The following is a 12,953-nucleotide window of genomic DNA, read 5'->3' on the forward strand; positions in this document are numbered from 1 at the left end:
AGCCAGGTTTATTTCCAGGCGGCGCTGACGGTGGCATCATAAACCTTGGAGCAAGGTCTCAGGGCAGAAATTCCCCTAGGGACCAGGTGGTGGAAGTACAAAGCAGCGACCAGCCACTTGTGCTGGGAGGTGGGCAATGAGACGCTAGTGCTGTCTGAAAAATGTACAATAGCAGCTTTAGAACCTCAAGAACTAATGCTTCCCCCCCGATGGTAACTTTGTGAAGCACAGTCGCAGAAACACTAGGATGAATCTTCCCTGGGGTTCAAAGGATCTATTTGGTGCAAGTCAGTATAATTTACACCAGAAACTTTGCTACATTTGGCCCATTATCGGTTGTAATATAAATTATGGTAATATAATAAACTTGAACTGCACAAATTTGCTGCAGCATCAATACAAATATATTACAAATTCAAATATCCCCTTTGCCAGTTATCAGGTACATTTAATTTGAAGTATTGCATTGACATACCATAATAATAATAATTTGCATTTGGAAGTCTCCTTTTATCCAGTAGTGGTGAAGCCCTTAGAAACATGCGTTAACTTAGCTACTCCTGTGAGAGAGGTTACTGTGAAATACCTCCATTACAGATATGCAGTATAGTTAAAGTGATTTGCACAAGGTCATACATAAAGTCAGTTGCAGAGTCATGAATAGTGCTCAGCAAGTGCTAGCTCCCATTCTGCAGCTCACTGGAATACTCTTCCCTTCCCCAAAGGCCATGTCTAGCAACATTTATCATTCTGTGTTAATGTCACCTTGTGCGTTAATGCTGTGGAATGGTTCTAGTTCCAGTCAGGCCTTATTCCAGCTAGTAATTTGACTTACCTCATTTAGGATATGAGTTGCATTCTTTGCTCTTAACATGTCTGGAGTCTCCTCCAAGAGTGTCATACCTTTACCTTTGACACCTTCCTCTAGATCCCTCCTGTATTCTTTCTATAGGAAGGAAAAGAGAAGGGGAAACTGCAGAAATAGTTATCATTCCACTACTCTGATGTAAAGAAAAAATGAGACCGAACAGGGGGGGGTTTTTGTTTGTTTTGTTTTAAGTAACAAAGAATATTGTTTGGAGTTATATACTCTCTAAAGACAGAGATCAGAACTCATTCTAAACTCTTATGGATGCACACACACAGGAACAATTATGTTGATGTAAAGGGACACAATAAACGTGAATACGGTTAACAATTAGTGGAATTAACATATGCAACAAATTACATCATGGTACAAAGACATCTGAAAACATACTTAACATACATGGTAAGCAATGAGGTGAGGTTAATTAGTGAATACTGGTGGAATACTGGTGAGGTTAATTAGTGGAATTATTTGGCTCAATAGAGGAAGTAAATGCAGAGTAGCTGCTACCTCGCTTGCTATTTTGGTTGCATATTTGACATGTAAGAAAGATGGTGTAATCTCCAGGCCAGCAAGGTTTCTGCCTTTAATGGACTCCTCATAGTCCTTCTTATATTCTTTCTAATATGAGTAGGAAGAAGGGAAAAAAAGCAAATATTTATTACTTTTTTCATATTGCTTCAAAATAAATGCACCAGGACAAAAGAGCAACTTCTAATTATCTCCATTGATTTCACAGTGTCACCATCTCCAGGAAGGTAACTGTAGGTGTAACCTTACTTCCATTGAAGTCTTTGAAACAGCTCTCATTGGCTTCAATGGAAGCTGGAGCTGACCCTCTATCAGAAGTGTTTCTAATTGTCTGTGTATGGCAAGAAGTTCAAACAATCCATGGAAGCACCCAAACAGCATGACTGACCACCTTACACAAGTGTGTTTCAACATGTATAAGTTTCTCAACGTGACAAAACAAGATGAAAACTTAAAGCTGATAAGAAATAACTGCTTGAAAGGATAGAATGACAGGCCAATGAAAAATACTGTGACATCAGAGACAAGCAGCTATTAAACGGAGTTGCTGAAAAATACAGGTCTCCAATAAAAATGATATTCTGAGCACTTACACTAACAGTTTGAAAAGTCTTCCCATAGACTGTGATAACTCCCGTAATACATTATGCTGCAAACCCTTCAGTGAAATGGTAATCTCATACTGTATTTCTCCCATAGACTCAAAGTTACTGGTCAAGTATAGGCTACTTTATTACAGTTTATTGATGTAGACAGAGTGTCAGAGGTACATCCTTTATAGTTACACACCGAAATCCCTTGAATTAACGAAGTATGGTTCCATTGGTAATGCAGGTATAATGGAACTTACATTACAATGTAACTATAGTTTACAGGGCACAACACCACTCAAGGTTTACCCCCAACCATTTTCAGTTCACTGTGAAAACATAATAATGAAACAGCACTATACAGAGGTTTCCTAAATCTAACTCTACTGAGTTTGCTGATGAAGCATCTTACCTCACTCTGCATGTGCTGAGATTCCTTGGCAGTGATATATGTTGGAGTTTCAAAGTCCAGCATGGCTTTTCCTTTCTCCTTTTCATACTTCTCCTTGTATTTCACCTGACAACAGGAGACCCAAGTTACCCTCCGAATTAGCAGAGAAGTAGCTGCTATACCAGCTCATGGACTTATAGGTGTCTGTTTCGTTCAGTCAACAGACTTCCATTAGAAAATGAACTGTAGTCTCTGGCGCTCTCACTGAAATGCACAGGGCTCCTATCCGCTGCCATCACAGGTTAAAGACATGGAAGGGACAGACTTGCTATCGTGTCAAAAATATGCATACATATAGTGAGCGTTCAATAGAAATAAATGAGAAAATGTTTCTAACTGACTTCTGTGTACAGCAGGTTGGCATAGGGCTCATTCCATATCAGAGAGCCCTCTAGGGGTAATTGTAGTAACTGTTTGACACTGAAAGTAAATGGATGAATGAGAAACACTTGACCAACTTACTTGACTTTGTAGTTCTGTAGCCTCCTTTAGATGAAGCTGTTCAAGGTTATCTGGCACCACATGGTAGTGACCCTTACTCTTCTCATATTGCTTCTTGTACTGGTACTGAAGGGAAGGCATCAAGTACCACCTCAATAAAAACCTGATCAGGTCTACTTCCTAGGCCCAACTAATGCAAACACTTCAATGGCACATCAAATAGCAATTCGAAATCTAACAAAATGAGGGAGGTGGGGGGAAAGCAACCCCCAAATAGATTTATTTCTAAAGATTTGGGGTGGACATTTGTCCTTTCTGATAATCTCAAAATGGACCAAGATTTTATTTTACACCAGGAAAAGAAAAGAAATAGGGTTATGTCATGTAATAATGACTGATCTTTTATATCATTCTGAAGTGCTATATTAGACATAGCCATCATTCTGTGATACTACAGCAGGGTGATAGTAAACACAAAAATCCCATTAAAAACAGTAAAAAAGAAAGTCACAAATAATAATAAATAGGAAAGAATTGCAAAAAAAGGAGAAAATGGAAAAGAAACCTGGTATTTGTTAGTGAGATAGGATCAGTCGAAAATGTAAAAAATGATTACAGTTAAAAAATGGTTAGAGGTTTTAAAATAGTAGCAGTTCTACATATATAGATTTCAGTGTCCAAAGGCTGGATGTATTAATGTTGCTAGTTGGGTAGGTAATAATCATTAGGTAGGAGAGGAAGAGATCACTACCAGGTGATGTCCTCAGAACAGTAAAGGAGGGAGCTGTTATAGAAATTGTTAGCAGAGGTCAATACAGAATGGGAATGGAAAATCAAATAGATCTGGGGTTAGTTAATGAGCTTACAGCACTGGAGAGTTGACTTGTACTCAGGACATGGTTCATTATCAGCGATTCTGACATGTCTGTCACAGGCTTGTGAAGTTTCTTTAGATCCGCCTTATATTTAACCTACAGGAATGAAATATCAAACAAAATCAGGAAAGAAGACTCCAAATCAAGCTTTTAATATATAATGTATTAGTACCACAAAGTAGGACTCTGCTAGTCAAAGCCAAAATTTTAAAACCCCCCTGGAAAATGCAAAAGATTGTAATGAGTAGGCATACCTCACTAGCGATGTTGTGAGCATCTTTCAAGGTCTTGTAGATCTTGGCCTCCTTCAAGTCATACTTCGGCCTCTTACCCTTCTCTTTGTCAAATTTCGCTTTGTACTTCAACTAATTGAAAACAACAAAGCATTTCAATTATTCCTGAACATTAGCCTGTCTTGTGCCAGAGACTGAATAAGCCCACATTCACAAAGAGTCTGATGGCGAACAGAAGATCAAAAAATGCAATAATTTTAAGACATCCATTGGAATAAAAGATCTTTTAGAGATCACCTGACGTGGGAAAGAAAATGCACATTCAATTTTTACAAGACACCATTCATAGCTTTCATTCAATGCACAGATTTTAGCTCCTCACATGCAGATAAGGCTGGTAAATTGAAAAATATTTTTTTTTAAAAAAGTTGACAAAAACTAGCTAAATAAGATAGGCCAATGTTTATATCAGTGGGAGTTGTGCAGGCATGTATGACTGTAGAATCCAACCCAAAGGGACCAACTGGCAATTGTACAAAGAGTGGTTAGAGAAGCTTAATATGTGTATCTTAGGGTATGTCTACACTACGAAATTAGGTCGAATTTATAGAAGTCGGTTTTTTAGAAATCGGTTTTATATATTCGAGTGTGTGTGTCCCCACAGAAAATGCTCTAAGTGCATTAAGTGCATTAACTCGGCGGAGTGCTTCCACAGTACCGAGGCAAGCGTCGACTTCCGGAGTGTTGCACTGTGGGTAGCTATCCCACAGTTCCCGCAGTCTCCGCTGCCCACTGGAATTCTGGGTTGAGATCCCAATGCCTGATGGGGCTAAAACATTGTCACGGGTGGTTCTGGGTACATGTCGTCAGGCCCCCCTTCCCTCCCTCCCTCCGTGAAAGCAAGGGCAGACAATCATTTTGCGCCTGTTTTCCTGAGTTACCCGTGCAGACGCCATACCACGGCAAGCATGGAGCCCGCTCAGCTCACTGTCACCGTATGTCTCCTGGGTGCTGGCAGACACGGTACTGCATTGCTACACAGCAGCAGCAACCCCTTGCCTTGTGGCAGCAGACGGTGCAATAGGACTGGTAGCCGTCATCGTCATGTCCGAGGTGCTCCTGGTCGCCTCTGTGAGGTCGATCAGAAGCACCTGGGCAGACATGGGCCCAGGGACTAAATTTGGAGTGACTTGATCAGGTCATTCTCTTTAGTCCTGCAGTCAGTCCTATTGAACCATCTTATGGTGAGCAGGCAGGCGATATGGATTGCTAGCAGTCCTCTTATACCATCTTCTGCCGAGCAGCCATGAGATGTGGATGGCATGCAGTCCTTCTGCACCGTCTGCTGCCAGCCAAAGATGTAAAAGATAGATGGAGTGTATCAAAACAAGAAACAGACCAGATTTGTTTTGTACTCCTTTCCAACCCCCTCCTCCCCCGTCTAGGGGACTCATTCCTCTAGGTCACACTGCAGTCACTCACAGAGAAGGTGCAGCGAGGTAAATCTAGCCATGTATCAATCAGAAGCCAGACCAACCTGCTTGTTCCAATAAGAACAATAACTTAGGTGCACCATTTCTTATTGGAACCCTCCGTGAAGTCCTGCCTGAAATACTCCTTGATGTAAAGCCACCCCCTTTGCTGATTTTAACTCCCTGTAAGCCAACCCTGTAAGCCGTGTCGTCAGTCGCCCCTCCCTGCGTCAGAGCAACAGCAGACAATCGTGCATCTGAGTTGAGAGTGCTGTCCAGAGCAGTCACAATGGAGCACTCTGGGATAGCTTCCGGAGGCCAATACCATCGAATTGTGTCCACAGTACCCCAAATTCGACCCGGCAAGGCCGATTTAAGCGCTAATCCACTTGTCAGGGGTGGAGTAAGGAAATCGATTTTAAGAGCCCTGTAAGTCGAAATAAAGGGCTTCATCGTGTGGACAGGTGCAGGTTTACATCGATTTAACGCTGCTAAATTCGACCTAAAGTCCTAGTGTAGACCAGGGCTTAGAGAAGAGGGAGATATGAAAACTACCTAAATACTCAAGAGGTAGTAGCATAAACGAGGCAGCAGAAATATTTTCAGGTGCATAATGAAGATACTACAATTTATCTTAACCAAAAAGAGGTGATACGTACAAAAAGAGAGAGTGGTCACATCTTCAGAAAGGGTAAATTTAAACTAATCATTAGGAACTGGGGTGCACAACAGGCTAAGCAAGATCCCTAGACCCACTCTGAATTAAGGTGGAGGCTCAGGTTAAACCATATCCATGAACATCAGTGAAAGTCCATGAAAGTTCAGCAGACATAGGGTGAAATTCTGACCCTGTTGAAATCAATGGGAATTTTGCCACTGACTTTAATGGGACCAAGATTTCACCCATGGTGATCTCTCACTGGCTCTAGGTTTAGATGCAGATGACTATTTCCTGTGGACCTACAGGGGATGACCATTGTTCACAATGTCTACAAATACGCAGGACAGGGACCCTTGCACTTCAATTAGGGACATGTTTTGAACAGGAAAGTCATTTTGATAAGAAGATTTTGCCATCGGGGGTTGCTGAAGTACTTTCAGCGGAGATCTTAAAGCTAGGACCAAAGCTACATGAGATCTTGCAGCTAGGACCAAATTCTGATCCCACTGAAGTTGAAACTTCAACTAGTTGCCTCTCAAGAGTTTAGGGTCACATTCTGACTTTTACAACCAGAGCCCACATTGTAGGTGTGGGTGGGTGTGAGTCTGTGCGTGTGTGGTCACTCTAACTGAGCGTCAGCCACCAGAGATATTCTACGTGCTGCCCCTTGCTGATCCACAGGTGGGTGTGGAAAGGGGGTGAGGCAATGACACCTCCTTTCTCTCACCCACAGTGCGAGGGTAAGAGACTGTGGCGGTGAGGAAGGGACAGGAGGCCCTTCCCAGCACTAGCCATCAATAATTCTCCAGTAAAAACAAATCCACAAGAGCTATTTATACAAATAATCAAATGAAACAAGTCATCTACAGAAGAGCTGACAGACATAACTGATGAAAGGAACGGCTCATGCTGGGAATGATACCGATGCTTTAAACACATTTACAGAAATAGTAGCATACAGTTCCATATTAGTAAACACAAAAGATGCTTCAATGCATAGATAAATCACAGTCCACTTATTCTTGGCTTTTAAATTCTTTAGCATATTTTATCCATACAGTCTCATGCTCTACACCAGCTCTATATTTGCTGAAAGAAAACAAAGAACAACAACATTTTTGCCATTCAAGAGCAACACTTAGCGTCTGATTCTGATATCACAAAGGTGTAAATCAGGTGTAAATGCATTAAAGTCCATGGAGACACACTGGTGTAATAATCAGAATCAGGCCCATATGTCAAAGTAGAGTAGTTCACTTTTGCTGAACTTATAAGAAAAGAAATGATCACAGAAGGGGGAAACTAAACGTAGCTCCAAATTAAAAATAATTACAACAGACACACAGAGAAAACAAAAAAGGGTGAGTGGTTAGAGAACAAAATGGGTACCTGTCTTGTAAAGATAGGATAACAAGATGGGTGAGGTGCTGCTTCTCTAATAGGAAATGCCCAGAAAAGTAAACACGACAAAGAAGACAACAACAGAAACATGCCACATCAGTTTCAAGACTCAACTAACTCGGTTTCTTTCAAGATGAAAATCAAGCCAGTTAAAAAAGTTACTCAAAGACTAAGGGAAGGTCAGGTTATACTTAAAACCAGAACTGAAGCTAAAACACATAAAACAGAGCTCTGATCATTACTGATGAGTTATGCTGCTTTTCTTCTTTTCCTCGTAAAGTTTGCTTTTATGGAGCAGTGTGGGCTTAATAGGCACCCAGCTCCAAGAAAAGATTCTTATTTCCTGACAAATATAGGAGGTGATGTTTAGACATGCTGCGGTTGCATGCAGTAATCACGTGTAGACATGGAAAAACAGTAAAACCCCTTTTTTCCTTTGAAAATATTTGAGCAAAATAGGCTGTGGAATCTGTGCACTGCCATTTCACACTCTGTGACACAGCCATAATACCCATGATTTCTGAGCTGGGAAGGAGGATTAGAAAGTATGTGCCCTGAAATAATTGCAATCAGAATTTATTTTGCCAGAGGGTTTGGGGCCAAATTTACAGAAACACACTGGCTGCATTGTACCACTCTGACACCAGGAAGCTAAGTGAACAGGTGAACCTCATCTACAGTGTATTATGTGTGTTGAAAATGACATATATCATCATCACATTCCTGACAATGGGTCAATATTTTGGCTGATGTAAATTGGCACAATTCCATTGACTTCCTGTGACCCTGATCCTAAGGTCTGGCCAACAACAAGTCTGGGGTATAGATCCTGGGGCCAGCAACTGAATAATCTCTCTTGGGTTTCATTACAGGGATTCACATAAACCCTCTTCTGACCAGTTCAGTACAGAAAGAAACAATCTGACCTAAATAAATGATCTGTAGCATGGTAGAGGATTTCATTGACTGAGTCAGAGCACATGGGAGCAGGTATCAGGGTTTCCTAATGTTTTTCTGATTACTGTAAAAACATTAAAGGAATATGCTTTAAAAATCCCCATTAAGGCAATGGACTCCACATTTTTGTCATTTGGTATTATGCCTAAGTAGAACAGTGTGTACAAACTGCTGAGTGACCTAAGGTAACACAAATACATACTGCAAAAGCTAAATGCACAAGGGATTAAGACTTCTTTGCTTTTGCAGTTCAGTATTAGATCCTTAACTCCATCTCAGTGTAATTTTGTATCTTTCAGTTTAAGCACTGTCATCTAATGGCACATATTTTCCCATTTCCTATGTTGTCTTCAAGAGACCAAATTCAGCTGCATTTTTTCAATTTAAATCCTAAGAGCAGAATTCCAGCCTTGGCTGTGTGTGTTGGAGACATCCATTAAAATCACTGGAAGCTGCACGAAGGGCAAGGGTAGAATTTGGCTTCAAGTTCTACACACTGTAAATTGGTTTAGTCAAATTCCCCACCCACAGAGGTCCCATGCACAGTCTTTGCATTGGAAAAAAAGAGGTATTAGCCAAATGGTGCATTCCACACTTTTGACAGAAAGACTGCAGAAAAAAACAGTGCAACTGGTGCATTATAAACTCATTTACAATTCAGGCTGATTGTCTTGTGCTAGGAATGACACAGATCATATACAACATAGAGGAAGTGACATTCCCTTTTGTGTCACTTAAATCCATCTTACATGACTACTTAGGACATTAGCTTTCTTAACGTGTCTCATCATTGGTGTATCATAAGATGCTGCTCCATGCCCTCTCATGTGTCCTTTGAGGTATTCCACCTATAATGCGTAGCAAGATAGCAAGATCAGAACAGCAGACCATCACAGGGATCAAGCATAAAGCTGTGTGAGAGAACCAAGTGGTGGTGAGGTTGAAAAATTCCCACAGGAAACAGCAAGAGTAAGATCCACACTAACTGATGCTCCAGATTATTTTACAAGAGAAAGGAAGTTTATATTAACATGATGTATTCATTCAAAAATAAAAGGTAATGAATTATTTGAAAGACATACATTAAAATAATTCCTTATCTTGAATAGGCAAATGGAAAGGATATTAGAAATCTCTAATGTAAAATAATAGCTTGCACTTGTATATATAGTGATGACGACCTGTCCATTACAAAGTACTTCACAAAGGTGGGTAAGCAGTATTATCATCCCCATTTTACAGATGGGATGAAGTGAAGCACAAAGAGTGAGTTTCCAAAAATGGCCTCTAATTTTGGGTGTCCAATTTTAGACTTGTCCTCAGCATTCAGGGATTATTTTCCAAATACTAACTAATATCAACAGAGCAACTCAGATGTTTGTCATTCATTTCTACATGGTAGGTTTCCATGAAGTTACACTTCCTCTTGTGTAAAGCTCTTTATGCTGAACATTTCAGAGGGACTACAAGTGACATATTCTGAACGAGATGGAGACATAAGACGTTTATGTCAAGAAAAGCGAAGAATGCAGAAAAGAGGACAGACAAAGAAACCACAAAAGAAGCAAGGCTCAACCTCCCCGCTCCCAAAAGTCATCTCTCCAGGGCTCAGTTCTGCTCCCATTGAAGTCAGCTGAGCTTTAGCCATTGAGCACGATTCTCTGCCATCCTGCAAAACTCTTGTATGCTCACTTTGCACAGATGTGAATTACTACAATGCAAGGGAGTGGTGACTTAAGACCCACTTACATCACTGAAAGCCATATCAGTCCCATTATAACACAGAACACCCCTTATACAAGCATTTGCTGCTTCTTTCATAAAGCACACAAACTCTGCCCAGTGAGTTACTTTTTCAAATTAAGTTACCATACTCCCCTTAAAATTATCTAGAATTATTTCCATGTTCAATTCTGAAGTGGCTGAAAAAGTCTACTGACTTCTGTCCCAGAAGAATGTGAACTCATGCCATTATTCACACTGGTCCAAAATTTGCAAACATTTATTATTACCTGGCTAGTAAGTTTGGACACCTCCTTAGCAAGTTCCATATCTGGACGTCCCAGCATGCTTACACCAAGGCAAGCCTCTCCTCGAGCCTTGGCTTTGTACTGAATCTATTGAAGAAAAATCAATCAGTACATAAAAATGTTTAACTTTTAATGATAAAATGCAAACACCTCCACATGCTGTTCTAATAATTTATATTGATATAGTTTGCTACAGGAAAAATACTGCTAAGGAGGTACACAGGAGATTTACAAAATACTCACATCACTGATTAACTTGGCAGCGTGGGTTGCTTTCTTAATATCTGGTCGATCTGCTATAGATGTGTAATGGAGCTGTGACTTAGCATCTTTTTTGTATTCAACCTAATCAATGAAAACAAACATAGAGGAAAGTGGATTACTCTAGTGTTTACTAATTAGAAAAACAGCCACTGAGGACCCAATATCGCTGCTGTGAAAGTCAGTTGGAGTTTTGCCACTGATTTCACTGGGAACAGATCTTTGGGACCAGCTTTTGTAAGTCATTTTCAAATGAAGTAATAAATATCATGCAATTTTAACTGTATATGAAAAAGATGAAAGAAAACATTATTGTGACGGAACTGTTATTTGTGAGCAAACTATTTTAACTCCCAATCACATTTTCCAGGAGATGGCCTTTATTTCTCTAGGTGAAATTTTCTGCCTACATATAATTTCATGCATATTTTCCTTGCAAAATGGAGGCTGGGGAGACATCCAGCTGAAAATCAGACCAATTTGATTTTTCTGATTTGAGAATGACTCTAATTGAAAATGGTCATATGGGCTGTTTGCTTGATGTAAATGCAGGACAAACTTACAATACTCTGTTTCTTAGCGACTTCCATGGCATGTTTCACCTCAGGAGGCTCCAGCATGATGGAATAGTTGGACTTGCCTTTCTCCTTCACAAACTTCTTTTTATAGTTTGTCTGTGTAGAGCAAATAGGGTTTATATTATATGTCAATCATTATTCCTACAAGGAACTGTGTTCTACCGACACTCACAATAACTCCTCACAGAAGCCAATGGAGATAGCCAGAGACATCGTTTACTTCTTCTAAACATGCATCAGCACAGACAAGGAAACCTGGCTCCCTGCAGTGTTTAGAAGATATCCATATACATCCCACTGAACCCCTGAAATGGTTCCAGTCCTTCCTGTCTAATCAAAGCCTTCTGAGGTAGTGTCTTCCAACACTCCATCCTTTCATGGGAATGGTAGGAGGTTAACAGGTGCCTGTGAATGTGCACCTGTAAGAGGCCATAACCTGCCCATTACAGTCTCAACAGCAGTTCTCCAATCCAGCCTGAAGACATTGTGTTGGAGCTGGAAATGGAAATAAGACTGATAGCGGGAAGAGGTCTCTTGAAATATTTTAAAAGCTATTATCCCAACATTGTTTATCGCCACCAACAAAATCTTAAACCACATAGAAAAAGAGAGGATCCAGAGTGCCTGCTAATGCATAATACGTTGGAAGCAACTTACAGCATCAAAGGTTACCTAAAGCATGTCTGAGGGGATCCCTCAGAGTTAATAACTAAGAGATGTGATGTTTTGGGCCCTGATGAAGCAAAGCATTTAAGCATACGCTTAACTTTAAGGTCATGAGCAGTTCTATTGATTTCAAATGTCTCACTGGACAGAAATAAGAAAATGTATATGGAGGAATCTATAAAAAATGCTTGATAGGATCAAATACACACCGTGAATGTAGCAATAGCAAAATTCTACATGAGCAATAAATGTTGCACTATACTTGTCACGCACCTCACTGACATTCTTGGTCACCTCTTTGACACGAACAGTGTCCTGGGTCTCAGGCAGGGTTGTATAAGAACCATGCGGGAGCTGCCTCTTACTTTGCTCTTTGTATTTGTTCTGAATGCATAGAGAAAAAATAGTTGAAAGAAATATAGGGTATAAGAAGGAACTGTTTATGAAGACACACAATATTACATGTGGTACCTCAGATACAAGAGAGCTGACACACTTAGAGAGGAGGATCTGAGGTGTGTCTGGGACAGCAAGGCATGTTCCCCTAGCCTTGTTATGCTTCTCTTTGTATTTTAGCTGGAGGAGAGAAAAGATGTTATTTTATGCAATTTATTTGTCTTATGCTGACTTTAAAAATAGGCTTCAAATATACTCATGTTTCTGTATATGGCAGAGCCTTGCAAACACCACTGATGTGAGTAAGGGTTTTCAGGATTAGGCCATAGTTTGATTTGCTTGTCAACTTTAATATGCCCCAGCCTATATATTCCTACACATCTCACTAAAGCTTAAACTCAGATCTTGTTATGGTATTCCCAACATTTATTCTAAAGACATGGTACTATGCCCAAATGAAAGCAGCAGCTTTGGTTTTAAGTATGTATGCGTAATGCATGCATTTCAATGTATGGAGTTTAAACCTGTGTCAAAACCAGAAT

General features: G+C 40.2%; 1 protein-coding gene across 1 annotated transcript in view; it reads right to left on the bottom strand.

Moving 5' to 3' along the window:
- The window catches only part of NEB (nebulin), a 196,328-nt gene that overhangs the window by 23,791 nt on the left and 159,584 nt on the right, over window positions 1-12,953 (bottom strand). Inside the window, exons 133-144 of the mRNA XM_074967337.1 lie at window positions 12,487-12,591; window positions 12,289-12,399; window positions 11,335-11,445; window positions 10,754-10,855; window positions 10,493-10,597; window positions 9,230-9,328; window positions 4,011-4,121; window positions 3,748-3,852; window positions 2,903-3,007; window positions 2,402-2,506; window positions 1,379-1,489; window positions 836-946 (exon numbers count right to left, since the gene is read on the bottom strand). Of these exons, the coding sequence (XP_074823438.1) occupies window positions 836-946; window positions 1,379-1,489; window positions 2,402-2,506; window positions 2,903-3,007; window positions 3,748-3,852; window positions 4,011-4,121; window positions 9,230-9,328; window positions 10,493-10,597; window positions 10,754-10,855; window positions 11,335-11,445; window positions 12,289-12,399; window positions 12,487-12,591 (1,281 nt within the window). The remainder of the gene's footprint in view (window positions 1-835; window positions 947-1,378; window positions 1,490-2,401; window positions 2,507-2,902; window positions 3,008-3,747; window positions 3,853-4,010; window positions 4,122-9,229; window positions 9,329-10,492; window positions 10,598-10,753; window positions 10,856-11,334; window positions 11,446-12,288; window positions 12,400-12,486; window positions 12,592-12,953) is intronic.

This window comes from Natator depressus, chromosome 11 (genome assembly GCF_965152275.1).
Source record: "Natator depressus isolate rNatDep1 chromosome 11, rNatDep2.hap1, whole genome shotgun sequence".
Classification (NCBI taxonomy): Eukaryota; Metazoa; Chordata; order Testudines; family Cheloniidae; genus Natator; species Natator depressus.